General features: G+C 37.8%; 1 protein-coding gene across 25 annotated transcripts in view; it reads left to right on the top strand.

The window, feature by feature from the left end:
- ATP9B (ATPase phospholipid transporting 9B (putative)) overlaps positions 1-25969 on the top strand; it is a 282461-nt gene that overhangs the window by 80897 nt on the left and 175595 nt on the right. For all 25 annotated transcript variants that reach the window (XM_044744021.2, XM_044744020.2, XM_044744015.2 and 22 more), the window contains 2 exons: positions 4475-4526; positions 18805-18899. In XM_044744021.2, the coding sequence (XP_044599956.2) occupies positions 4475-4526; positions 18805-18899 (147 nt within the window). The remainder of the gene's footprint in view (positions 1-4474; positions 4527-18804; positions 18900-25969) is intronic.

Below are 25969 nucleotides of genomic sequence, written 5' to 3'. Positions count from 1 at the left end.
CCAAAAACACAATGCATAAAAGAAAGAAATTGTTAAATTGTATCTCATTAAAATTAAAAACTTGTGCTTTGTGAAAGAACATGTGAATATGATGAAAAAACAAGCTACAGACAACGAGAAAATATTTGTAAACCTTAGATCTGACAAAGACTTTATCTAGATATGTAAAAAGTCTTAAAACTCAACAGTAAAAAAAAAATATCAAATTAGAAAATGGGCAAAAGATATAGAGACATTTTGCCAAAGAGGATCTACAGATAGAAAATAAGCATGTGAAAAGATATTCAACATCATTAGTTATCAGGAAATGCAAATTAACACAATGAAATATTACTACACGTAGCAGAATGGCTACAATGAAAAAGGGTGACAACACAAAATGCTAGCAATGTTGTGAAGAAAATGGGTCACTCAAACTTCTTGTGGGAATATCAGATGTCACAGTTATTCTGGAAAATCATTAGACAATCTCTTAAAGAAATAAATATGCATCTGTTGTATGACCTAGCAATTGAACTCTTAGACCGGTATCACTGAGAAATGTTAAGTTGGCACAGAAGCCTGTACATGAATGTTTATATCTACATTATGAATAGTAGCCAGAAATGAGAAACAGTTCCAGATATTCTGAATGGTTGATGGTCAAACAAACTGTTGTACATCATGCCTTGGTATATCATGTTAATAAAACATAGGGGCTGGCCCCATGGCCGAGTGGTTAAGTTCATGCACTCTGCTTCAGTGGCCCAGGGTTTTGCCGGTTCGGATCCTGGGTGTGGACATGGTACTGCTCGTCAGGCCATGCTGAGGCTGTCCCCCACATAACACAACCAGAAGGACCTACAACTAGAATATACAACTTATGTACTGGGGTGCTTCAGGGAGAAGAAGAAGGAAAAATTAAAAAAAAATAAAAGAGATCCCTGCTCTCATGTTGCTCATAGTCTTGAGGGGAGGGAAAAATAAAAAGTATCCAATAATTATTCGATGTTATCTAGTTTATTTGTGAGTACCTCATAGAAAATAAAACGGAATAAGGGAATAACGAGTAGTGGTTTGAGAATGAACTTAAGAAAAAATCCTGTTTACAATAGCATCAAAAAGAATAAAATACTTAAAAATTATTAAGAGTAAACTTAAGAAGTGCAAAACTGGTACTTCAAAAACTATGAAACATTGTCCAAACATATTAAAGAAGATGTAAATAAATGGAAAGATAGCCCATGTTTATGAATTTGACGTATTAATGTTAAAATGGCAGTACTCCCCAAATTGATCTGCAGATTCAGTGCCATCCCTCTCAACATTTCAGCTGACTTCTTTGCAAAACTGAGAAGCTGATTCTAAAATTCATATGGAAATACAGGGGATCCATAAAAGCCACAACAGTTTCGAAAAAGATGAACAAAATTGGAGTGTTCACACTTTTCCATTTCAAAACTTTATAAAAAGGTATGGTAATCAGGGGCTGGCCCCATGGCTGAGTGGTTAAGCTCGCGCACTCCGCTGCAGGCGGCCCAGTGTTTCGTTGGTTCGAATCCTGGGCGCGGACATGGCACTGCTCGTCAAACCACGCTGAGGCAGCATCCCACATGCCACAACTAGAAGGACCCACAACGAAGAATATACAACTATGTACCGGGGGGGCTTTGGGGAGAAAAAGGAAAAAAATAAAATCTTTAAAAAAAAAATAAAAGTTATGGTAATCAAGACTGTAAGTGGCAAAAGTTCAGAGTTGAGAGTCCAGAAACAAATCCTTAAGTTTCTGGTTAATTGATTTTCAGCAAGAGTGCCTAGAAAATTCAGTGGGATGACTGTGTTTGGGTGGGTGCCTTATTTTGGCCCCATGCTGTTTATGAGAATCTTCCATTTTGTTGTGTGTAGTTGTAATTCATTTTGTTGTTACATAGTATGCCTTTTATCCATGCTACTGTTGATGGATATTTGGGCTGCTTCTAAGTTTTCCTTATTAGGAATTGATACTTCTGTGTCATACTTGACCATGTCTTTTGGCTCACATCTGCACACAATGCTGTTGAATACATACCTAGGAGTGGAATTTTGGGTTTGGGGTATGTGTATGTTCCACTTTACTAGATACTGCAAACGATATTGCAAAGTGATGTATCAAATTATAAGTTTATCTGCAGTGTGTAAGAGTTCCCCCTGCGTCACATGTTTGTCAATACTAGTCATTGCCAACCTTCTAAAAGTATTTACCATTTCCAATATGTATGTAGTAGTTGTGATTTTAGTGTGCATTTCCTTGAAGACTAATAAAATTGGGTACCTTTTCCTGTGATTTTGGATATCTTTCTTATTTGGGAAGAGGCTATTAAAATCTCTTGCCACTTTTCTGCTGTGTTATCCTTTCTTTTCTTACCAGTTTGCAGGCCTTTGTGTATTCTGGATGGGAATCTTTTATTAGTTTTATGTTACAAATATCTGTTCCTTCGTGGTGTGCTTTATGGAAAGTAATTCTTAAGTTTAATGAAGTCTACTTTTCATTTATAGTTAGTTTTTAAAAAAAATTTTTGGTAGTGAGAGGAAGGAGTCTTGTTTAAGAAATCTCTCCTTACCAAAAAGTTGTGAGAGTATTCTTCTACATTATCTTTTAGGTGTTTTATTGTTGTGACTTTGCCATTTAGAAGTATAATTCACGTGGAATAGATTTTTGAGTTTTGATTGAAGTAGAGGTCAGTTATGGTCTCCCCTCATCCTATGTGGACATCTAATTTTCTCAGCCCTATTTATTGAAAAGACCGTCATTTTCTCATTGGTCTGCAGGGCCACCTTTCTCATAAATCTAGTGTCCAGATATGTGTGGGCCAACTTCTCAATTCTCTGCTTTCACATTGGTATCATTGTCTGTCTTGGTGGAATGCCATCTTGTCTTAGTTACTCCAGTTTAATATTTTAGTTTCATTACATTGTAGACTCAACCCTTCGTTTGTTTCTCACACTTATCTTGGTCATTCTTGGCCTTTGCATTTCCCTGTAATTATTAGGAATACCTTGTCATTTCTCACCAAAAAACATGTTATAACTTTTATTTGGTTTGTGTTGATGTATGGGTCAATTTATGGGCACTTGACATGTTTGCAATATTGTATATTCTAATTTCAGAAGATGACCTATTTATTTAGGCTTTATTTCATTTCTTTTAGTAATATTTTATACTTTTTTATTTAGAGGTCCCGCCCATCTTTTATTAGTTTTATTATGATGTTAGTTTTTTCTTATTACTGAAATGAGCATATTTAAAAAATAATATTTACTTTCTTGCTGTTTGTTACTGGTGTGTGTCTGTGTGTATATATATATATATTTGTTTTCTTCGTCAGGTATTGTGCTCTTATATTTGCTCACATCCTGTACTTTCTTTGGAGTTCATTGACTGTTGTTTTCCTGCTTTCAAATGGATATTGTGTATTTTTAGCCTCCCTTTCCTATTATATGCATTTAATTGGGTATATTTTCCTCAACATTTTCGTGACTTTGGCTGTGTTCCATGTGTTTTTATATGTTGAGTTTTTATTACCATTCAGTTAAAAATATTTTCTAATTTCCATTGTGATTTCTTCCTCGACTGGATGGTTCTTCAGATCTTAATAATTGCCCTTCTTTCTTTCTTCATCTTAGAAAGAATAGCTCTATCCTACAACATATCTTTTTTCAGCTTTGAAACTACTTATATTTGTTTTTATTGCTGGCTGACTGACTAGTAATCCATTTCTTTATCATGTGTAGATGAATCTTAAATCTCAAAAAATATAAGTAACTCATGAAATTATGTGACGTATTCTTATTATAATAATACATTTTTTCTTTGGTTTATTACAACATTCCCAATTGAGTTATTAGTAATAATGATTAAATAAATGTATGAATAGTGACTTGTAAATGTTTTTATATGTCATACCATATCTTTGAGTTTTTTCTTTTTCTGCTTTTAAAAGAATATCTCCTCAAATTTGTGGGCTTTTTGTTTGTTTCTTCAGTTGTACATTTATTCATTCATTCAACATTTATTAAGTGTTTTATTTATGATATGCTCTGTTTTTGTTAGGCATTGGGAAAACGCTATCCTCACTTTCCAACATCATTTATTCTAATAGGGAGGACATATTTTTAATAAGGCAATAACTACTATATTATATGTATGAGTTAAGGTACAAGAGAGGCCACAGAAATGGGAATATTTAACATTATTCAGAAATGGAGCAGTTTTCGACTCATCACTAACTACCGTTTATGTGGTTTGTTAATGGATAAAATCTTAGAGGTCCAACTAAAATATGAATAAAAATAGTTATTTTTGTTACGCAAATTACAAATGTTAATTGCTTAAGCATAAATTTTAATTATAATGTTATTTTAGTTGTTTTTAGTAGATATTTCTACTTTGAAATGGAATTGTGTTAATTTATAAAACTGCATATAGTTAATTAATATTTTATATTACTCTCTGCAGAATCAAAGAATTCCATCGGACATGGTATTTCTTAGGACTTCAGAAAAAGCAGGTATTTTATTTTTACTTACATTGTTGGTAATTTGGTATTTTGCAGTTTAATTTTCAATTTGAAAGGTAAATTTATTTTTATAAAAATTTTTCTTTGAATGATAATACATTGAATTCATTAATTTCTAAATCACATTTAACTATTGATTTTTAAAACGATGATTTTGTTGTGTGTTTTGTTTAAAAAATGTAATCCTGTCAGAACCTATGTATCAAATGAATGTTTTCAGTCAAATCTATATTGATATCTAAATAATTAAATGATGATGTTGCTTGAAATTTGATTGGTACTCTGCATTTGCAATTTTAATTGTCAGTTCAGTAAACATTTATGTACCACTTACTGTGTGCCATGCACTGCTTGTTGCCTAGGATAATAAAAGGAGCAAAACTGAGTTGCTCCCTTCAAAGAATTCCTGATCTACTTCTTTATGGAAGTGTACACATTGATGGGCCAGCCCTGGTCGTCTAGTGGTTAAGATTCAGGGCTCTCACCACAACAGCCTGGGTTTGTTTCCTGGTCAGGGAACCCCACCACCCATCTGTCAGTTGTCAGACTGTGGCTGCCTGCATGTTGCTGTGATGCCGAAAGCTCTGCCATCAAGATTTCAGATACCAGTAGGGTCACCCAGGTGGACAGGTTTCAGTGGAGCTTCCAGGCTAGACAGACTAGAAGGAAGGACCTGGCCACTCACTTGCAAAAAATTGGTCATGAAAACCCTATGAATTACAGCAGAACATTGTCTGATAGAACGCTGGAAGGTGCGAGGATGGCACAGAAAGACCCGGCAGGCTTCTGCTCTGCTGTTACAGGGTCCCTAGGAGTCGAAATTGACTCCATAGCACTAACATATATTGACAATTAGTTATATTCTGATTTTATAGATACTGTAAGAGTTAAAAGACATGTGGTGGTAACAGGGGAGGGACCTAGGTGAGTTGAAGTGAGCTTCACAGAGAAAATAATACTTTATGACCTGAGCTTTCAGCCATAGGAAGGTGGAGTGGTGGTAATGAGATGTGACCTAGCCACATTGTCACACATTCTCATCCTCTCTAAAATGATGAGAGATTAATCTGGTAATATCCAAAGTCTTCTGCCTTACATTTCTGACCTTGTTGAATAAACAATATTTTCATAGGAAGCTCAGTCTATGTATTATTATTTGTAGCATGAAGACTCTAGAGAGGACTCTAAATTAATTTTAGAGTTGTTGATTTAGTTTTTCCTCCATTTATAAACAGCATTCTTTTTAAAAGGGCTATTTTAAGTTGTAAGAGAGAAAAAAATATTTTCTCTTTTTACCAATAGTAGTTATGGTTGTTTACATTGTGCGATGGGGCTGTCACTAACAGAAGAGTTCAGCTATACCTAATAATCAGGCACTCTCTGCACCCTTGATGCATTTACTTTATTGTGTATGATTTATTGAAAGGTTTGTTTTCTCCTTAGGGTGGGCACTGGAGAGCTGCTTTTTCAGTTCATTTCCCTTGCCTGTTGGAAATACAGCTAGACTCCCTGTCCAGGTAGATGGTCCCATGCCCTGAGGTCTGGCTGAAGGGGATGGCTCAGTTCCTGTTTACCACTTCCAGCCCGGGCCTACCCTCTTTTGCAGCCATCTACTCTTCTCTCCCCGTGCTGGCTCAGTGTCCATGACTTGGGTAACCTTGGAAGCTGCCTGTTGAAGATGGCAGTGCTTCCCTCGCAGCCTAGGCTCCTGAATGAGCGTGTAGAACAGAGCCCCTCCCCTTCCATTACCAAATGGATTCTGTAAGAGAGAGAAATATTTCTTATTAAGTACCAAAGTTGAATGGTTTATCTTTTACGGTAGCTGGTGTTCCCCTAACATCTGCAGTGCTGTGGCAGGTGGTTAACAACTCTGCCTTCACCTTTACTTCTTGCTTGTGCAGAGCCTCAAGATCAGCCAAGTGTGAGACGTTAGGGCCTCTCAGGTTTTCCTGGGCATGTGTGCAGCCCTGCACGGGCAAGTGGCTTTCTAGGCTCCTAGGAGTATGTTAGAGCTTTTCAAAGCCCCCTCCACTCATCTGATTTTCCAGCTTTTCTTTTAAGTTTTTTGGTGAACTTATTGTTTACCCCAGCTTTGTCACCGTCCGGGGTAATTATGTTGTTTAACAATTACCACTGATTGTTTTTGACCAGTATCCCATGAAAAACGCTGTTCTCCATGAATGAGCTCTGTCAGGCCAAATTCAGACAAGCCCTACCTGGCCAGGTGATTTCGGTCCTCTGGGTATGGGGCTTGGGGAGCCTCAGCCCTGGTTTGGCTCCCTCGGTGGCTGCTACAGTGGAGCCTGGGGTTGGATGTCTGGGAATGGGACAAGTCCTAACACCAACAGACTCATAGCTAGATTTGGACGTATTTCTTGAGTAAATGCACCTGGGATAATTGCAAGTCTTTGATTATTTTCCAGAGTGCTGAAAAAGTTGCTTTTGACAATTTTTGCTAATGTTCTTATTACAGTTATGGAGGAATAGATTTTCAGAGATTTTTACACCACCATCCCTGCTGACATTGTCTACTTATTTATGATTTGTTTGTCTTTGTTTCTAAATGTATTCAGTACAATGAATAACCTGTTTGCATTTGGGAGATGCTTTTATATTAATTGCCCTTTTAATGATTATGGTAGAAATATATGTCAGATTAAGAATATTATCCTAAATATGGAAATAGTTTAGGTAATTAACTTGAAAGAGATTATGTATATTGTTAGGAGATAAAAGATGAACAAAATCCAGCACTTTAAAGCTGGAAGACAGAAATGTTGGATTTTCGGAGGAGGAATGTGAGGACTGGAGGATATAAATGCCTCACTGAAGATTTGATGACTAATAGCACTTTTGGAAATTCTTCTTCAACCTCTTAAGCATCTTTTCATTGTATCATTGTTATGCATAGTAAGACAGCACAACATAAATAAAACATTAGAGCATTAGGCAGGTGAGATACTCTTTATTGGGTTAACTTCAGATAAATAACATTATATCCAAATTGGTTATGTTTTAAAAACATTTTCTCTTCTTTTTTCTCTAATTTTGCTTTACATTTCATGTTGTAGGGACAATTGCTCTCTGTAGTGTAATGATACTTAATATTTTGGAGGTCATGATCTTTGAGAATCTAAGAATTATTAACTGGTTTCCCAGAAAAATGTACACCATATACACATATTCTAAATCTTTGATTGTTTTACATATTCCTGGAAAATTATTAATGGTCAAGTTTAGGAACCTACTCTAGTCTGTTTTAACCTATGGTTCTATTATATTTCTCATTTTATTTTTTTTTATCAAATTTAAATTGTTAAAACAGTTAGTAATTACTCTCACACAGACGTTAACATGTCAGGTGCTGTTTTGTGCTGTTTTTCTTCTTTTTATAACGTGAACCAAAAAGCTTCCAAGCTGTATAAAATTTGTGTCATAATATTGCTTTCAATCAAGGAGTCTTAGCTTTGGAAATTCTGTTTGTGTGATTTTATGTAATTATTTTAAGTTTTGTAATTAAAGCCTTGTTTTCAAAAGCATACTGTTCATAATTTTTTGTGTATCTACTAATACTGTTAATATTATTTTATTTTCAGTTTCAGTTCAGAAAAACTTGATAATACATTGTCTATTGTAATAAAAACCTTTAAACCCTGGCCTATAATATAAAAGTCCTAAATCTATGCAGCACGTTTGAGCTTGGACAATAGCTGCTGGGTGTTTGTCAATACAGCTCAGTGAGTCTCTTCGTGGCATCATATTGACTGTGTATTAATACAGGGTATTCTATTGGGCCGTCAGCTGATTGTTTAGAATGTAAATGAAGCTGTTGATGGATCTCGTGACTGATGGCTTAAATTCCAATTAATCAATTGCTTCATCAGTTTCTTAATTCAGATCAAATATCTCTTGAATGCGCACAATTCTTTTAGTGGTATTAAGAGAAATTAATGCTTTAGAAGTAATTTTCATCAATCTCTTATAAGTGCCAATATCTTTTTCACTTGTCTCCTAAGTGATGACATTATAGTTTAAGTGTCTGGGACATATTACAATAGCTCAGCTGTCACTTGTTAGTGGGGCGAGGGGTAGGTAAATGACACTGTACTCATCCAACTTCTCTCTGTGGTGCTATTAATCTTGCCACCAGCTTAAAAATTTCATGCAGAGTCATTAAGTCATATAAATGATTTAGAAATTAAGTTTAATGGCAAACGATCTGGTATTATATATGCAAAGTCAATATCTATTTTTCTTTTGTTGGGCATATACTGTAGCCCGTCTCTTTCAGAGCTATTGGATTTGTGAGCTGTTGCAGGCAGTCTCCTAATATTACATGGTAACTTATTACAATATATGACAGGCTCCTACTCTGTCTCACAGTGTCCCATCAATTACTGTATCACCACTTGATGCGGCTCTCCTACGTGACACACATGCTAGTTGATCTTAATTTGATTGTCATTAAACCTGTCCTTTCCTGTCAACTCTTGTCAATTATACAAAATAAAATCAAGTATTCATAAGAAGTCTGTAATAGGAGATAAGCAGACCAATTTAATAATTCATTTTTGCCAAGCCTTAACTGGCATCAGTTGTGGCTAGTGCTTGCTGTGAAAAAATTCTTAGATGTATTTCACGTAAGACAAGTCAAGTTGGCCATACTTCTGATTTTGCTACAGTTCATTCTCTGTCTCTTTAAATCATATCAGTTACTGGGAGGTGAGTAATGTACAAGTACCTGTACTTGAATATAAATAATATGTCAATTTCCCCTAAATTTTTAAAATAGCATCTAGTTATTTAAGATGAAGCATGTCCTTTTTCTGTAAAGAAAGGCAACTATTATTGTTTCCAGTGTTTAAAAAGTTTACAGAAATCTAGATATTAGTTTTACTTTTAGAAACATAGAATGTTTGAAATTTAAGGGACTCTAGAGATTACCACGTTTTCTTATTTTATATATTTGAAAGCAAACCTAGAGCAGAGCAGTTGGCATTGATGTCTCAAACTATGTGTCAGACAGAATCTAGGATCCAGTTTCTTTCGTTACTTTTATATCAGAACACACACACAGATGTATGTAAACATGCATGTCTAAGAGGGAAAGAAATCAATCCTGAAAAAAGGTTTAACTATAAAATAACACGCACTGCAAATTTTCTTGGACTCCCTTGTAGCTGAAATCAGTTTACACAGAATATTTTCTTTATCATAAATCTTTTGACAAGTGATGCTTAACAAAATTTGTTTATATAATTAGATATATTTTTCAAAGTGCATGTAGTCAGATGAAAGTCTCATAGATATATCTTTAATTGATAAAATAGATGACTAGAAAAATCTGTTTGTAGTTCTTGATCTATTATAAGTCTTTGAAAAGTGACTTAGCTTCTAATAATCTCCTAGATTGATGTTGGCAATATTGATGCCTATGGCATAGGGTAGTTAAAAGGATTAAAAATGTAATAGGTGAAGGGATTACATGGGGCACATTTTAGGTACTGAATTGCTGGTGGTTGTGATTAATTCAATGTGTATTGCCTGGCAGAGAAGAGAGCAAGAGAATACTCACAATTGTGAGGAGTACTCTTCTTCTCGGGGGTACAAAGGAAAATGAAGCTACTATGGATGGGGATTTGCACAGACCCACTTTTGTTTTGGAATGTTGTGTGAAAGGTTTACTGGACTAAGCTGTGTGAAGACATATTCCTATACTGTACCTACCTTAACTATTTCCCCAAATTTGAGAAATAATTAAGTACTGGGTTCCCAGTGTATGCCGTTCACTGGCCGACTTTAATAGATTTTCCTCTGAATTTTACAGCACAGCTCCAAAGTAAGTCTTATTTTTCCCACTGTTCAGATGGAAAACTTGATAAGGTGGAGTAACTGGACAGGGGGCATCAGTGAGTGAATTATAGAGCCAGTACTCAGCCCAAGACTGACTCTTGCCACTGTGTTACACCAGCTTTTAAGTACAAGCACTTGGAGCAGGGGACCTCACCTTCAGCACTCTTGACATTTTAGACCAGATCGTTCTTTGTTGTGGTGGTCTGTCTTAGGCACTGTAGAGTGTTGAGGAGGATCCTTGGCCTCCAATCACTAGATGCCAGTAGCAGCCCATTAACCCCCACCACCCTCCACTTGTGAACCGTGAGTGGCTACAGAAGTTTCCAAGTGTCGTCTTGGGGGCAAAATTGCCCCTGGTTGAAAACCACTACAGGAATTTTTGTTTTTTCTGTTGAAGAGAATCCGTAAAATAAATCTTAAGTATTCAGTCATGGTTTTTTTGAGAGTAATTGTTTTAATGTTCTTCAGAGACCGTCTTCTGTAAGAACAGATTGATTCTGTGGCATTTGAACGATGACTACCCTAGGTGCATGTGAAGGAAGCTTCCACTCCAAGCCAGTACAGCCAAGAAGTCAGGGGCTCCATCTCCTTGCAGCTCCAGGCTAAGGTCAGCGCCTCACCCTAGGAGGGGTGCCCACCAATCTCTCATTTTCCCCAGGCTGGGTTGGCTTGTTCCAGTGTCCTGGGCCTCCCTTCCACTGCCCAGCTCCCACTCAGAGGCGAGAGCTCTGCCCCAGTCTTGACAGTCCAGGAACACTGGGCCTCCGCTAGTCCACCCACCCTTTCCTCCCCAGCTAGCTTGTAAGGCAGAAGTGATATGTCTGGAGGGGCTGCCATAACTTCTTGCCCCACCCCAGTACCCACTTATAGGCAAGATGTCACTCTTCATAAAGCTGGCTGCCATCCCATCCTCATCTGCAGTGCCCTGGCCCAGAGGTTCTGCCCAGGGGAGGGACAGAGATCTTTGCAGCTTTCCCAGTGGACTTTATTGGGAACAGGGCTTGCTGAAGTTCATGCCTAAGGGTGGTGTGGACAACAATGGAGAGCTTAGTGGCCAGCAGTTCAAAGGGAGGGTCCGTGATGCACACGAACAAGGGATGCAGCAGGCCAGCTAGAAACTGCACAGCCAGAAACAGGGAAAGAGTCAGCCAAAAGGAGGCCTATGGGTCCCATGCATCGCTTTGTGCATGTGCTACACTCTCTGCTCAGGGGCAGTTAGATAAGACTTGGGGCACACTTAAAGGCTTCTCTGGGACACCAGACAGCACTACCGGCAGCGCCCAAAGCTTGCTGGCCCAAGGGGCCTAAGCATAGTCTCTGGATCTGCTGCTCTCCCCATGACATTTCTTGTAAAGCTGAGCTTAAAGATAGAATCACACACATCCCCGCTGGTCTGGAAGATGGAGCCTGTGCCCGAGGCTGTGGTCCTAGGAGTGGACAAGAGAGAACCTCCAAGCTGCTCGTCCCTGACTGAACCCGGGGCAAAATCATCAACTTCCTGGATTGTGAGAGTAGCCTCCAAGCCACGTGTATGCAGAGGTAAAGGTGAAAATCTGCCTTAGTGAGCAAGCTCAACCAGCACCTGTGACCAGTAAGAGGTTTGTGTGGAGCCAGGGGCAGCCACAAGAAAGCCAGAAAAAAAATCTGAGCAGAGGGTTGAGGGTGCACACTGCAGGGAAGTAGACTTCCTCAAATTAGGTCAGCCAGGCACCTGAAAAATAAACAAATGATTATACAGCAACAGCCCCCATGTGAAATCTTTGATGTTTGTATAACGCAATTCAAATTCTCCAGTAAATCAACTATGATGAGGTGCATGATACTGCACAACACAGGGATTTGGAGTCAGCTGAACCTAGTGGTGGCATTCTGATTCTGCGCCTCTTGGTGAGACCTCGGGGTAGCTCACCTCTGAGCCTGAAGTATGGACGGTGTCACATGCCTCCTGTGTCTCATAGGATATCTATTATATATGGGCCAGGACTGGCATTTAGTAGATGTTCAGTAAATATTAGTATCTGTTTCCTTTTTTGAAGAGAAAGAAGTGACTTTCTATTATGCGTGTGTACCTCCATACATTTTTTGAGGGGCTGGTGCAGAACAATTTCTCGTGAAGAAGGTAGATGACATAACTTCTTCTTCCTCAATTTGGAGTATTATCTTAGTGTCTCCCCGTAAGAATCTTAGGAAGATGCTTTCTAAGTATGCCTGTGCTGAGTCCTCCACGTCCCCAGTTCCTCTCCCTGCCCCTTTATCCCAGTCGTTACCCCTTCCTCCTGGGTCCCCCCATTGCTCTCTTTTATCCTGATCCTTTGGCCCTTGAGGTTCAAAAGGATACTGATCATGGGGGAAAAGACCATTATCCTCACAGAGCTGGTGTGCTGCTTTGCTAAGGAGACTTTCTGAATGCTTGATATGTGTTCTCATGGGTCTTTGGCTTAACTGTCTCATAGCCATTTTCCAGCTGAATCCCTCTCCCTTGGGAACTTTCACAGAAGTGTTTCTTTCTCCTATTTCAAGAGTAGGGCTTTCACTTTGCTCCAAATGATTAAGTGTAGGTTGTATTTTAGAACTTTGAGGCTGGGCTACTTGTATGGTCAACCTCGTACTATGTGCTTCTCTTAGAACTTCTTTTTCCTTTTATTTTTGTTTATTTGGTTGTTTGTCTTTAATTATTAGGCTATAAGCTTATTAAAATCAGTAGGAACCATGATACCTGGAATAATGCTTTCATTTGGTAGGTTTTCAATAAATATTGGGCACCTGTGTTAAGAGCAGTGTTGTGTGTAAACCTGTTTTAGGGTGAAGCACAGCAATACCATCTAAGTTAATTTAGAAGTTGATGGTGCTGCTTTTTCATCCTGAGTTAAGTTCTTACTGAATATTTCCAGATACTTCCTGTAACATCTTCCTCATTTACTCCTTTAAAGATACAAGTAAATCTGCTTTTCTTACCATACCATTACTTACAACATCCTCCACTAATATTCAGTTTTATTTTGTTGTTTATTTTAATTATAAATATCTAATAGTATTATTTTAACCATTTTAGATTACTTTAACCATTTAACCATTAAACAACCATATTATTTCAGCTGCCTTATGGATAAGTAATCTTTAACAGGTTCCATTAGACATCAAAAACTTAACCAATGTCATTTCTGTGGGAAGATGTTTTCTGAATGCTGAACAACTTAAAAACTACCACAATTGGAAATTTTAGGTTTTCTCTTTACTAGAGGACTGCAGCCCATAAGCAGCTATGGACCTTGTAAGGCTGTTCCCCTATTTTTCCCTCCAACGATAGTGTTACTGAGTAATCCTACATTTCTATATCTTCCTTTAAAGTTAAAACCTGTTTCACACAGGACTCTTACGGTTATGTTGTCACTACTGATAAAGAACTATTTCAAAATAGTGTTAAAACTTTTTATTTAATGTTTCTGTTTTGCTGTAGTGATCACTATTGAAAGCTGACCAGGCACAAGCAGTCTCTTCTTCTAGATAAAAGGGAAAAGGCCGTGAGATAAGCTATTGATGAAATTAGCTGTTGAAGTGGAGAGGAAATGCATTTGGCCAATAGCTGTCATAGCGTGAGCTCTGGTGAACACCATGCACGCAGTCAGCCGTTCCCCGGAGCCACACTGGTGCTGAACTGCATCGATCAGTAGTGTGATTGTAAATGAAGTTGATGGATAGGAGCAAATGCTGAGAGATGGGAAGGGAGCTCTGAAATACAAATATGAGAAAAATACAGTTAATAGTCTCTGTCTCTGCAAGGGTTCAAATACACACTTGCGTATTTCATACTTTAGTGCAGTTTCAATTATTTGCAGTGTTTTTCTCTTTACAGCAAAGATCAAATGTTTGTATAATACTTTTGGTTGATGTTTTCTGTATTAATCTGAATATATTTAAATATTTTTTTATTTTAGACTTTATTTTTTTAGAGCAATTTTAGATTTACAAAAAATGAGAAGGAGGTACAGAGATTTCCCATATACCCTCTGCAATCACAAATATACAGCCCCCCCCTTTATCCACACCACTCACCAGAGTGGTACATTTGTTGTAATTGATGAACCTACGTTGATACCTCATCATCACCCAGAGTCTATAGTTTACATTTTAAATAAATGTAGTTTTTTCTTTTGTTATTGTGTTAAAATATACCTAACATAAAATTTACCATCTTAGCCATTTTTAAGCGTATGGTTCAGTGGCATTAAACACGTTCACATTGTTGTGCAGCCGTCACCACCATCCATCCCTGTAACTCTTTTCGTCTTGTAGAACTGAAACTCTATACCTGTTAGACAATGGCTCTCCATTCTCCCCTCCCTCTACCCACTGGCAGCTGCCCTTCTGCTTTCTATCTGTATGTTTTTGATGACTCTATGAACCTTACCTAAGTGGAATCATACGTTATTTGTCTTTTTTGTGACTGGCTCATTTCACTAAGCATAATGTCCTCAAGGTTCTTTCATGTGGCAGCATACTGTAAAATTTCCTTCCTTTTTAAGGCTGAGTAATGTTCCGTTGTATGTTTATACCACTTTTCCTCATCCATTCGTTTGTTGATGGACGCTTGGGTTGCTTCCACATTTTATCTGTTGTGAGTAGTGCTGCTGTGAAGGTGAGTAGAGCAATGTCTCTTTGAGGCCCTGCTTTCAGTTCTTTGGGCTATATACCCAGAAGTGAGATTGCTGCCTCATATGCTAATTCTATTTCTCATTTTTTGAGGAACCTCATACTGTTTTGCATGGAATATCTTTTTCCATCATTCACTTTCAACTTCTTTGTATCTTTGGATCTAAAGTGAGTCTCTTGTAGACAGCATATGGTTGGATTTATGTGTTTTTATCAATTCTACCAATCTCTGTCTTTGATTGGAGAGTTTAATTCATTTATATTTAAAGTAATTACTGATAAGGAGCAACTTCTTTCCTTGTGCAGTTTGATTTCCTAATGCCTTACAGCTTTTTTGTCCCTCATTTCCTGCATTACTGTGTTCTTGGTTGGTGTTTTGTAGTGAGATGTTTAAATTCCTTTTTTGCTTCCTTTTGTGTATATGTGTAGTTGTTTTGTTTGTTGCTACTGTGGGGTTTACATTTAATGTCCTCAAGTTGTAACACTCTAATTTGAATTTACACCAGTTTAACCTCAGTAACATACGGAAACTGCTCCATTCGTGCCCCTTTTGGTTGCAGATGTCACAAAATTACATCTTTATGTATTGTGTGCCCCAAAACACAAACCAATAATTATTTTAAATGCCTTCACTTCTTAAATTATGTAGAAAACAAGATTTGGAGTTACATACCAATGTTAGACTAATTTGAGCTTTTAGACTAATAATTTTTTTTATAGTTACTATTCTCTTAAATCATGTAGAAAACAAAAAGTGTACTTAACAAACCATTGTTGTAATAATAATAGCTTTTTTCTTGCACATGTATTTACCCTTACTGAGATCTTTATTTCTCTACATGTCTTTTAGTTACTGTCTGTTGGCCTTTCATTTTTGCCTGCGTGCCTCCCTCAAGCAAGGTCTAACTGTCACCAACTCCCTCAGATTTTGTGTGTTTGGCGATGTCTTGATTTCTCCCCCACTTTTGAAGGACAATTTTGCTGGATATAAGATTTTTGGTTGACAGTTTTTTCTTTCAGCTCTTTGAATATATTGGCACACTGCTATCTAGCCCCAAAGTTCCTGATGAGAAACCTGCTGATAATCTTAGTGAGGATCCCCTGTCTGTGATGATTTGCTTCCCTCTTGCTGTGTTCAAGATTCCCTCTTTGTCTTTGTCTTTGAAAGTTGGATTATAATGTGTCTCAGCGTGGGTCTCTGAGTTCATCTTACTTGGATTTTGTTGAGCTTGTTGGATGTTTACATTTATGTCTTTAAACAAATTTGGGAAGTTTTCAGCCATTATTTCTGCAGATATTTTTCTCCCTCCTTCTCGGGGCCTCCCATGATGCATTTGGTGGTCCATGTGATGGTGTCCCAGAGGTCCCTTAGTCTCTGCTCACCTCTTTTCAGTCTTTTTTCTTTCTGTTCTTCAGACTGGATCATTTCCATCATCCTATCTTCAAGTTCGCTGATTCTTTTGTCAGACTGCTCAAATCTGTCTTTGACTCCATCTAGTGACTTTTTCATTGTAGTTGTACCTTGCAGCTCTTGAATTTCTTTTTAGGTTTTTTCTCCCTTTATTGATTTTTCCATTTTGTTCATACATTTTATTGACTTTCTTGACATCTTTCTTTAGTTCTTTTAGACAGTTGCTTTAAAGTCTTTGCCTAGCAGATCTATCATCAGGTCTTTTCAGGGACAGAGTCTGTAGATTAACTTTTTTCCTTAAATTAGCCATACTCTTCTGCTTCTTTGTATGCCTTGTGATTTTTCATTGGACATTTTAATCTAATAATGAGGTAACTCTGAAAATCAGATTGTCTCCCAATGGTGGGACAACTTGAAACTCTATAGTAATAGTAATGGCATTGGAATAAAACTCCTCAAATAGTGTAGCTCATCCAGCACACACACAGACACACACACATGCATGCGCACGTGCAGCCCTAATCAATCTCCTCCTGAGGATGACAGGGTACCAGTTCATTGTCTTGAAATGTGGGTAAATAATAGCAAGGAGTCAACGCTTTCTTACAGGAACTGTTCCACCAGGTGACTAAACCAAATGCAAAGAGCAGCAGCCTCTCCTTTTACATTTTATTCCAGCTAAAATGTGGAAAAGGAAGGATAGACTACTACCTTCAGCAGCCTCTGTTGCAGCGAGGGATCTGGGCGTTGAGTGCATCAATGCAGAGCAGGGCAGGGCATCAATGCAGAGCAGAGCCTGGACACTCTGCCTCTGGATGGAAGCAGGACAGCATTGCCGAGGGCCAGCAGAATCTGAGCTGGTCTCTGGGTGCAAGAGCCAGCGTTACAAGACCCACACAGGGAAGGGGAACCAGTTGGTCTGGATCATTAGTGTTCAGTCAGCAATATGCAGACCCAGGCCTTTCAGCAAACAAAGTGGAAGGCGGGAAGGGGAGGTCCTGTAGATGAAAAGTAACTCTAAAGACATGCCCAGAATGGTCAAGGCTCAATTGTAGTGTCTCAGGCTATGCATTGGGGTGATAAACACTAAAGAAAAGCAAGGAAGTGCAGGTGACAATAGTGTTTCTTTAGCAGAAGGCAAGGGGGCTCTCATTGGAATGGGGCACATTCAGGGTCTTCTAAGGGATCCTCTAGTTGTTTACAAAGATATTTACCTTGTCGTAATTTGCTAAGGTATGCATATGCTTGCGTGGCTTCCTGGAACTATTTTATTTTATAGTTAAATTTCTAAAAAACTTCAAAAGTTACTTGAATTCATTTTTTGATTAAACTGTTAATTTGTTACTTTGTTTTATATGCTTCCTTTTATTTTTTAGGGATTGCTTTTTTACAGTTTGATGTAATTTGGCTTTTTAGTTACACAAAATGTGTATGATTTCAAAGAGAACAGTATAAAATCAGATGTATTCAGAAAGTTGTAGCTTCTATTCCAGTCCCTTCCCTGTTTCCTTCCTCCCTGTATCAGTATTGTCCCTGCGTGTACACACACTCATGCATATACGCATACACACAGACACCCTCACACACATAGACACTTGTAGACACACAGACACACACAGTCACACAGACATATACACACTCACACTCTTTCCTTTCTCCCACCCTTGTCTTTCAATGGAAAGTAGTATTCTGGTTCTCTCTGTTCCACCCTTTATTATTATTTATTATTATCAATTATTATAATTATTTATTATTATTATCAATAACGTTGCACGATTGTCTTGTGTGTGTGTGTTTTGTGCTTTGCTGTTCTATCTTAGGATAGGTTCTGAGAAATCGTATGACAGTATGGGCAGAGGGTAAATAGATTAGTGTAATTTAATATTTTTTGTGTTTAAAATTTGATAGGATTTGTTTGTATGACAATAGCTCTTACCAAGTTTTCTCATTTTATCTGTGATTTTGTTACTGAACGTTTGTTTTGTGGTGGTACATCAGATATTTTGTTAGCAAAGTTGTATCACATGCTCTTGGACTTTTTATGTATTTACTCACTGTTTTGTTATTATGAAAACATGAATTAAAGGTAGAAATGATCAATGTAGTCTTTCTAAAATAAAGCACTAATTAATATTAAACCTTAATAGTGAACAACACCAAATAGGAGATAAATGATTAAATAGTTAATGACCTGTGTCTTTTCAGCAAACTCCTTTTGTGAATCAAATAAATAAAGGCTTTTAAGGATTTTTGCTCATGACAATCTCTAGTATATCATTTCAGTATCCCACTGTGCTCTGAAATTGTGGTTTTAAAGTACCTGTGACTCAGGAATTTTTCTTCTCTAATTCCAAGGTTCATGTTTTATTCGAACCGATCAGCTGGATGGTGAGACCGACTGGAAGCTGAAAGTGGCCGTGAGCTGCACACAACGGCTGCCGGCTTTAGGGGTGAGCCTCATTGTAGTTGCTTTGTCCTCTTATTGTTAGTGATCACTCCTAGGTAGTAAGTACATTTCTGTTTGTAGCAACTAACTTATTTAATGAATTCATAATTTTTTAAAATAATTTCTTTATTCTAGTGAGGGGTCATTGAGAATTATGTGAAAATAATTTCTGTAGTATCTTAGCACATGACCTGTTTTAGGTATAGTTTTGAATGTTGCTGTTGGCTTGTCACCTAGATTTGTTTTCTTCTCTTTCCCTTTCCTTTCTCTTTTTATTTTTAAACTCTGTCAGTTGAGTGGTCTTCATAATTGAGAACTTTTGGTGGGGTTAGATGAGTCCCCTATTGCTGACTTACTCCCTAGGAGGCAGTTCAGATCCTGCTTTGGTGGACAGTTGCATTCAGACTGGTGGCCTAATCTTGGAGACAAGCCTGTCCACTTTAGCTTTTCCTTTGAAGGGGGGAGCCCTCTTTGATTAGGAAGAAGTGGAGTGTTCCTGTGTCTCTTAGCAGAGAAGGAGAAGGGCTCTTTCGGACCTCTTGCTTGGCCCTTGCTGAATTTTTCTCTGTACCTGGGGAAGAGACAAGAGGTGGCATTAGAGGAATCAATGCTTATGGATTTTGGTATTTTCAATGATCTCTGAAACAGATCTCAAAAATGCTGAGAATCAGGGGCCGGCCCGGTGGTGCAGTGGTTAAGTTCACACGTGCCACTTCTCGGCGGCCTGGGGTTCGCCGCTTTGGATCCCAGGTGCAGACATGGCACCACCTGGCATGCCATGCTGTGGTAGGCATCCCACATATAAAGTGGAGGAAGATGGGTGCGGATGTTAGCCCAGGGCCAGTCTTCCTCAACAAAAAAAATGAGGAGGACTGGCAGTAGTTAGCTCAGGGCTAATCTTCCTCAAAAACAAAAACAAAAAAATGCTGAGAATCTGCTAAACTGGTACACATCTTCTTTTCTTTTTTTTGTTTTTAACAAAACCACAGTTGTGGTCATTTGGTATTTATCTTGTATTATATGTAGTATTTATCTGAATGAGAGAAGCTTCATCTTACACAATTTGCTGATATTTAAAGGAGAGTAAAGAAAGATTGAGATTGTCTAAGAATGACCTTTGACCCAAGCAATTGTTGGTTGAGGGAAGGGAAAGTGGATACGATAATTTGGTCACTTTCCTTGCTTTGGTTGGATTTGGATAGAAATAGCTGCTTGTATTGTTTGCAGCTTATCGTTAATTACTGTGACCAGCAGGAGCCTTCCTCATTCTTGTGTATAGTGGACTTTTTGGAAACTAAATATGTTTGGCATGCATAAGACTTTGGAAATAGTTTGTTTCTTTAGGTATTTTCAGTTGCCTATAATTTAGGTAATCCGTAGGTTGAAATTCATTCCTTTATATGTTTGTATCTTTTCCAAACACATTGGACAGTAATGAGAGTTTCTTATTTTTTCTTTTGTCTATTTATTCATCATCACATAGTAATGTAGGCCGTGTAATGTGTCTGTAGCAGAGCCACCATCATCTTCTCCTCTTCTTTCATTTTTAATTCTTACCCTGAGGGCATATAGAACAGAATGTAGGTTGCTAGATCTGAACCACAGGTCCTGCTTTCATAGCCCCTGAGCTGGAGAATGACCCTTCTCAGCTAACCAGCCAACCTTTGCACACCTCCATCATGAATGGGAACAAGTGGGCAACTCCTAGTTTTTGTTTTTTTAGATATAGAAACATTAAGAGAAGGCATGTAAATAGCAAGTCTGTTTTTCTTTAGATAAATTCTTAAAAGTAGAATTGGGATGTAAAAGAATATCCACAATTTCAGGCTTCTGGTATTTATAAATTATCATAGAAGAATTGTGCCAAAATGTCTTCTAACCAGCAATGTATGATTATTAGGTAAATATCTTTCAAAACATTTAAAATAAATATTGAAGAAAAAATTTCAGGTTGAGAGAAAATTATGAACAGTTCATTTTTTTAATTTGTACTTATTTGATTACTAATTTAGTTGAAATTTTTCACCACATGTTTATTAGAAATTTGTATTTCTTATTTGGTTGTTTGCCCTTCTCCTATGCCCATTTTTCTATTGCTGCTTGCCAATTAAATTCCCGTGTGTGTGTGTATAGTATTGATAAAATCAGGTATATGCAAACGTGCATTCTAATTTTAATTTTTCCCTCTTAAATCAAAAATATTTTTGTGTCTCCTGTCTTATCTCAGTAAACCTTGTAAGTCTTCATAAGTCCGCAGGTCGAAGTTGTTTTTGAAAGTTGTCCAAACTGCTGTTCTGGATCAGTTTCTTAATCAAAGCCAGGTAGCACACCAGTCAGATGATTTGTTTTCATAGGCTGTTGATTCTCACTGTTCTGTGATGGTTTATTTAAATTCTGTGGGGTACTATGTGTAATTTGTATGTTCTGGGTTAATACAACATTCTTATTGGTGGTGGTGGTGAATGAGGGGAGGCAGAGTCAACTGGACCGACTGATGAAGGGAATAGAGAAGTTGAGGTTGGGGTTGACTCTTTCATACTGACCAGCTGCCCTCACTCCCTTCACAACGGAGGAGCAAGTGGGCAGCTAGTCAGTCATCAAGTCACAAGTCAGAGATGCAGAACTCACCCCCCGGGGGTGGATGGGAAAGTGTGCGCACAGAAACGGCCAAGTTGCTTCTGGAGTAGCTGCACCGCTAGACATTCCCACCAGCGATGTATGAGTGGTGCCGTTTCTCCACATCCTGGCCAGTATTTGATGTTGTTGTTGTTGTTTCTTTTAGTATTTTTGTGTGTGGTGTATCTTGTTTTAGTTTGCATTTTTATAATGGCTAATAATGCTGAGCACTGTTTCGTGGGCCTGTTTGCCATCCTTGTGTCCTCCTGGGTGAAATGTCTGCTCGTGGCTTTTTAGCAGCTTTTGTGTAATTCCTTAGAATGTTCCTATGCAGAGAAGACAGTTTAGCTCTTTTATTCCAGTCTGTATATGCAGCCTTCTCTTTGTTTACTTGAAATATTACGCTGGCTGAGATCTCTGATCAGTGTTGAAGAAAAGTGCTGAAACCGTTTGTCCTCGTCTTGTTTCCAAGCTTGGGGAACATTCAGCCTTTATGTGTGATGATAGCTGGCGGTTTTCATAGATGCCCATTAGGCTGAGGAAATTTTTTCTGTTCCTGGTTTGCTGAGGGTTTTATCATGAATGGGTGTTGGACGTTTCAGAGGCTTTTCTGTTTCTATTAAGATGATCACATAGTTTTTCTCCATCATCTGTTAATATGATAATTTACGTGGACTGATTATATACCAACCTTATATTCCCGGGATAGGTCAAACACTGTCTGGTCATGCTGAGTGTGCTTTGCATATATTGTAGTATTTGATTTGCTAATGTTTTGTGAAGGATTTTTTTGAGCTTGTGTTCCTGAGGGATGTTGGTCTGTATTGCTTTTGTTGTAATGTCTTTGGTTCGATATCTAGGGGTATGCTGGCCTCATAAAATGAGTTGGGGAGTCTTTTTGCCTCCTGTACTTTTTGAAGTAGTTGGTGTAATATAGATGTTATTTCTTTTTTTAAATATTGAACAGATTCACCCTTGAAACCATCTGGGCCAAGAGTTTACTTTGTGGGAAAGTATTTAATTATGAATTGAATTTCTGGAGTTCTGTTCATGGACATTTGTGTTTTTAAGAGAATTTATCCATTTTATATAAGTTGCCAGATTTAATGGTGCAAAGTTTGTGATATTGTGGTACTATTTTTTAGCAGTTATAGCATTGATCCCCCATCCCCTCTTTCATTCTCAACATTGGTAATTTGCATCTCTTTTTTTCTTGGTCAGTCTAGCCAGACCCCATTGATTTTAGTGATAATTTCAAAGAACTTGCTTTTGGTTTAATTGATTACCTTCATTGTCTCTTTGTTTTCTGTGTTACTGATTTCCGTTCTGATCTTTATTTCCTTAATTCTACTTAGTTTGTGTTTGTTTCATTTCTTTGTTAACTTCTTAAAGTGGAAGTTAGATTCTTGATTTTATACCTTACTCTTTTCTGTTCTATAAATCTCTGTCTAAGCATTACTTAGTTTGTATCACACAAATTTTTATATACTGCATTTTCATTATCATTTAGTTAAAAATGTTTTCTAATTCCTTTGTGATTTCATCTTTCACCTGTCATTTAGTTGGAAATATATTGTTTATTTACCGAATAGTTGGAGATTTTCCTGATGTCTCTGTAATTCATTTGTTAATTCCATTATGTTCACAGAGCATGCTCTGTTCTGTCTCAGTCCTTTTCTATGTAGGAGACTCTGGATATGGCCCAGCATGTGGTCTCCCTGGCCAGTGCTCCATGTGCTCCTAAGAGTGCATGTTCTGCTGATTTGTGGGTATTCTGTGACTGTCCAGTAGGTCAACTTGATGGAAACTGGTGTTGAAGTGTTGTATATTTTTACTTATTTTCTGCCATTTGTTCTCTTAATTAAGGAGGGAGAGTTTTAAGGTATCATGCTCTGTTTCTAGATTGGACTTTCTGCTCTCAGTTCTGTGAGTTGTTGTATGTATATGGAAACACTGTTAAGTGCTTACACATTCGGCATTCTAACATCTTCTTGGTATACTGACCCTTTTTTCATTTCTCTGGTAGTATTCGTTGTTGTGACATCTACTTTGTTAATATAGTGACTCCAGCTTTCTTCTGATTAGTGTTTGCGTGGCGTATCTTTTCCCATCCTTTTATGTGTAGCGTCTCTGTTTCTTTATATATACGATGGGTTTCTTGTTAAGATAATACAAGTAGGTACTGCTTTTTTATTTATTCTGACAGTTGCTGCATTCTTAATGTGTACATTTACCATAATTATGAATAATGGTGGAGTTAAAGGTAATCATCTTGTTATTTATTTTCTACTTATCCTATCTCTTGGTTTCTTTTTTCCATCTTTGGGTGTTATTTCAGATTTCTGTTTAATTACCGTTATTGTCTTATAACTATAACCATTAGTTCTGTCTTGTAGTGTTTGTTCTCTGGTTTCCAATATGTGTTTCTAACTTACATAATTTTTCTCCAAATGGTATTAAACCATCTCACAATTTAAGAATCTTGCACAGTAGACTTCCCCTTCTTTCTCATCCTTTATGTTACTGTGTCATACATTTTATAGACCACACAATACATTACTATTTTTCTATTTAAAGTAGTCAAGTATATTAAGAAGTTATTAAAAAATGAAAACCCTATTTCCACTTTCCTATATATTTAGCAATTCTGGGGCCTCTCTTTCCTGTACATGGTTCCAACTTGCTGTTTAATGTTATTTTCCTTCATCTCAAAGAACTTCTTTCAACATGTCTTGTAGGAGAAGTCCACTAGATTAATTGTGACAGTTTCCGTTTGAAGAGTGTCTTTATTTCACCTTCGTTTTTGAAAGATGTTTTTCAAGTTTTAGTTTGACAGTTTTTTTCTATCCCCACCATTTCAAAGCCGTCATTGCTTTGTCTTGTGACTTATGTAGTTCTGAAGTATTCTCCATAGCCATTCTTGTCTGGTCTCCTCTTTATCTTCTAGGTCTTTTTCTTGGGGCATTTTAAAGATATTTTGGGGATGATTCTTCTAGGAACGTGTGTGTGATATATCTTGATTTGTCTTGCTTTGGGTTTGTTGGGCTTCTCGGATCTGGAGGTTCATTGTTTTCTTCCCATGTAAAAATTTTCAGCCTTTCTTTTCCATATCTTTTTGCTCAAACCTTTGTACCTGCAACATGAAGGACTTGTGGGTTAAACCACTCAGCACACCTGCAGGTATTGAGGCTCTGCTGCTTTTCTCGGTCTTGGGTTCTTTCTGTGACTCTGTTTTGTTTTTGTTTTTGTTTTTTGCTGAGGGAGATTCACCCTGAGCTAACATCTGTGCCAGTCTTCCTTTATTTTGTATGTGGGTCACTGCCACAGCATGGATGCCAACTAATGGTGTAGGTCCTCACCCAGGACCCAAACTCGGGTCACAGAAGTGGAGTGTGCCAAACTTAACCACTAGGCCATGGGGCTAGCCCCTCTGTGACTCCATTTTGATAGTTTCTGTTGCATTATCTTTAAATTCACTAATTTTACCTTGTGCAGTATCTAGTGTTCTGTTAAGAATGCCCAGCAAATTGGTGTGTGTGTGTGTGTGTGTATGTATGTAAGGAAAATTGACCCTGAGCTAACGTCTTTTGACAATCTTCCTGTTTTTTTTGCTTGAGGAAGATTGTCGCTGAGTTAACATCTGTCCCAGTCTTCCTCTACTTTATGTAGGATGCCGCCACAGCATGGCTTAACAAACAGTGCGAGGTCCATGCCCAGGATCTGAACCTGTGAACCCCAGACCACTGAAGTGGAGCATGTGAACTTAACCTCTACACCACCAGGCTGGCCCCTACCCAGAAAATTTTTTTATCCCAAATATTATGTTTTTAATCCCTGGAGGTTCCATGTGGTTCTCTTAGTTTTGTTATTGTTTGAATACCTTTCTTTTTCTCCTAATGTCCTCATAGTTTCATTTAAGTCTTTCAGTAGTTTATACTACTTACTCTTCATCTGTTAATTCCATTATTTCCTCTGTTATTCCTGGGTATGTTTCTATTTTTTGAGTTTTCTTTGTTACAGATCACACTTCTTCTACTTCTTTGCGTGTCTGGTAATGTTTTATCAGATGCTGGATATTGTAAATGTTATATAGTCTTTCTTCTTTCAAAACCTATTTATCTTTATTTTCTTAGTTCCGCAACTTGCAGATCCACCTGATCTTTCAAGGCTTGTTCTTAAACTTTGTTGGGGTAAGCCTGGAATCCCCATAATGTGATGCTAGTTTAGCCCTGCTACAAGGGCCTGATCCTCTGGGATAACTGTGGAAATCCGTGGTCTTTCGAAGGTGCCTCTAACTCTAGCTGGTCAGACTTGATCTCTTCCCCACTCTGTGTCATCTCTGGGCTGGTTCAGGGTCGAGCTCTTGGGTTGTACTGTGCCTGGTCAGACATCACTTTCCCCTGTGCAGGTGCGTGTTAATCAGGAACAGCCTCGGGGAGCATTGTCCAGGTCCCTGTC

This window comes from Equus asinus, chromosome 7, assembly GCF_041296235.1.
Source record: "Equus asinus isolate D_3611 breed Donkey chromosome 7, EquAss-T2T_v2, whole genome shotgun sequence".
Taxonomy (NCBI): Eukaryota; Metazoa; Chordata; class Mammalia; order Perissodactyla; family Equidae; genus Equus; species Equus asinus.
Note: the sequence above shows the minus strand (reverse complement) of the source record. Positions and strands in the feature narration are given on the sequence as shown.